General features: G+C 53.7%; 1 protein-coding gene across 1 annotated transcript; it reads left to right on the top strand.

Annotated features, from left to right (window-relative positions):
• The first annotated feature begins 856 nt into the window (after positions 1-856).
• On the top strand, positions 857-2183 carry LOC119357263 (peroxidase 66-like). The gene has a single exon (XM_037624256.1). It carries the CDS (start codon positions 933-935, stop codon positions 1968-1970), a length of 1038 nt encoding a protein of 345 aa, XP_037480153.1. The 5' UTR covers positions 857-932; the 3' UTR covers positions 1971-2183.
• The last annotated feature ends 784 nt before the right edge of the window (positions 2184-2967 follow it).

Raw genomic sequence — 2967 nt, forward strand, 5'->3', positions numbered from 1 at the left:
TGTCACTTTCCTTCCTCACGCCCATACACATGTCATGATCGACGCAGCACCTTTCTCGTTTACCCTCACATGCACGCACTGGTTGTACTTCATCTGGTTTTAAATATAAGACACTCTAGAGATTTCAATACGAACGTACGGATGTATATAAATGCATTTTAGAGCGTAGATTCACTAATTTTACTTCATATATAATATGTATTTAAATCTGTAAAAAAACTTATATTTGGGAACGAAGGTACTTTCTGTTCTTGATACATTCAGTTCTGCAACGAGTAATTTGAAACGGAGAGAGTAGTACTGTTCAACCTGTTATAGCCGTCAAGACGTGCGTCTCCAAATTAATTGACGAAGACAAGGGATCGATGGCGCCATGGCGAGATGCACTGTTAATGGTTTGATGTCTTGATGTGGCCAATTTTCCAAAGACCTCGAAGCAGTAGGCGCGCTCTGCTTCTGTACTGACCACATTGGAACTGAGATGTTTTCCTTTTTCACTCAGTTTACTAGCTTCATGAAATCACTTGATCAAGCCTAAGGATACACCAATTTGATGCAATAAATAACGGTACGTGTAGTGGGATAGGAGAATTCAATGCTCAGTTGGTCGCCACGTGATCGCCCGTGCATGCATGTGCCGCCGTGCATGTGAGCCAGAGGCTGCTGCTTAGCCGCCTTCATCTTTTTTGCTCTCTCTAGAAAAACTTTCCATTTCTATATTACACCAAGACACATGGTTGGAAGGGGTCAATGGAGTGTGGTTGGTGCGTGATCTAAGCCGGATTGGTGCCGCTGTTTCTGCGCTCTGCGTCTCACCCGGTTTTGTTGATTGCTTCCCGTTATAAATGACGCCCACTGCTTGACGTGAGGAAGCCACAAGCCCCACTCAAGCTAGCTTCACCTCAAGCTCGAGCTTCACTTCAGCCCCAAAAATGGCGAGCAGCTCACTAGTAGTACTGGCCGCCGTGGCCACCGTGGCCGCGCTGCTGCTCTCCCCGGCCACATCCCTGCCCGTCTTCACCGGCGACGCCTCCCCGGGCTTCCACGCCGCGTCGTGCCCGCAGCTGGACGGCATCGTGTGGTCGTCCGTGGAGGCGGCGCTGCGGCAGGAGGTGGCGGTGGCGGCGGGCCTGCTCCGCCTCTACTTCCACGACTGCTTCCCGCAGGGCTGCGACGCCTCCATCCTCCTCAACAACACCGCCGCCCGCGAGACGGCGCTGGGCCCCAACCTCACCATCCAGCCGCGCGCCATGCAGCTCATCGAGTCCATCCGCGCCCGGGCGCACGCCGTCTGCGGGCCCGTCGTCTCCTGCGCCGACATCACCCTGCTCGCCACCCGCGACATCATCGTCATCTCCGGCGGGCCCTGGTTCAACGTGCCGCAGGGGAACCTCGACAGCCTCGCCCCTGCGGCACAGGAGAAGGTGTTCGACCTCCCGGCGCCCAAAACGGCCAGCGTGGCGACGCTGGTGGAGTCCTTCGCCACCAGGGGCCTCGGCGACGTCGCCGACCTCGTGGCGCTCTCCGGCGCGCACACCATCGGCCGGTCGCAGTGCGGCAGCTTCGAAGACCGGTCCCAGCGCGCCGACGATACCTTCTCAAGGAAGCTGGCGGCCAACTGCAGCAAGCACCCGGAGCGGCTGCAGAACCTGGACGTGATCACCCCGGACCTGTTCGACAACGCGTACTACAAGGCGCTCGGGTTCAACCAGGGCGTGTTCACCTCCGACATGGCGCTGGTCAAGAACAAGACGACGGCGGCCATCGTGAAGCGGTTCGCCGAGAGCAAGGACGCCTTCTTCGGGCAGTTCGCCAGGTCCATGGAGAAGCTCGCCAGGGTGCCCAAGCCGGCCGGCAACGTGGGCGAGATCCGGCGCTTCAGCTGCTTCAGGAGCAACGCCCAGCGTGCCGACGCTGCCGTCGACGCCGCCGGTGAGGAGGAGGCGGAGGGCTTCTCCGCCTCCGCTTGATCTGATGGTTCGGTCAAGTACTACCGTGAGTAAGATGGTCGTCGGCAGGCAGGCTAGCTACCAGTGCGTTGTGTTAGCGTGCATGCACGGCATGGCCGTAGGCCGTAGCGCCAATCGTGTTTGAGTTCTCGGCATGCTTCGTTTTCTTGCGTGCAGCAGTGTTGGTGTGTGTAGCAATAAAGAGACAGAGGTTTCGATCGTCGTTGCATCTCATCTTGATGAACTATGTCATACGTGTTTTCTGCTTCTTGGGCACCAAAGGATCCTCTTGCGTGCTTGGAGACTTTGGAACCCCGATCTGTTTCGTCAACTAATCTGGATACCTATGTACGTATTGATAGCGATAATGGTACTAGTACGTGTGTGTGAGGGTAAACACAAGAAAAACAAAGGTGGTGGGTTGATCGTGACAGAGATTGATAGATAGGGGCGTGAGGCAGCCACTTGATCAGGGTATCAGACTCGATCGCTGAAAGTGATGCTAGTACTGGTCCAACTCCAACGTAGCTAGACCCGCAAAGTACGATGCAAGTTGGTGGAAACCGGGGGAGATGCATGCATGCATAACAAATTTGACAATTTTGACTCATAGATGAAATCATTTCACAAAATGAACTGATTTTTTGAATGGCGCCCGAAACTAAGGCATCACAGTATATCGTGCAACATCTAACTGACCGGCGTTACACACCTGACCAGCGTCGCATCCCGGACTGCATAAAAATTACTAAGTCAATGTGCAGAGTCTAAGAGTTAGGCGCCACACTATACAGTATAGCGCCTAGCTTTTAGGCGTTGCACTAGTGGTTGCACTATAATTTTTTTTGAATAATACGGGTGCGACGCTGGTTAGGTGTGCAACGTCTATCAGTCAGGCGCTACACAGTGTAGTGTGACGCCGTCGTGTCAGACGCCACTTAAAAAGGTCATTTGAGTGAAAAAATTTAAAGACAGTTTATTTTATGAAATGATTTCATTCACAGATTAAAATTGTCAA

The sequence above is a fragment of the Triticum dicoccoides genome, chromosome 2A, assembly GCF_002162155.2.
Source record: "Triticum dicoccoides isolate Atlit2015 ecotype Zavitan chromosome 2A, WEW_v2.0, whole genome shotgun sequence".
NCBI lineage: Eukaryota > Viridiplantae > Streptophyta > Magnoliopsida > Poales > Poaceae > Triticum > Triticum dicoccoides.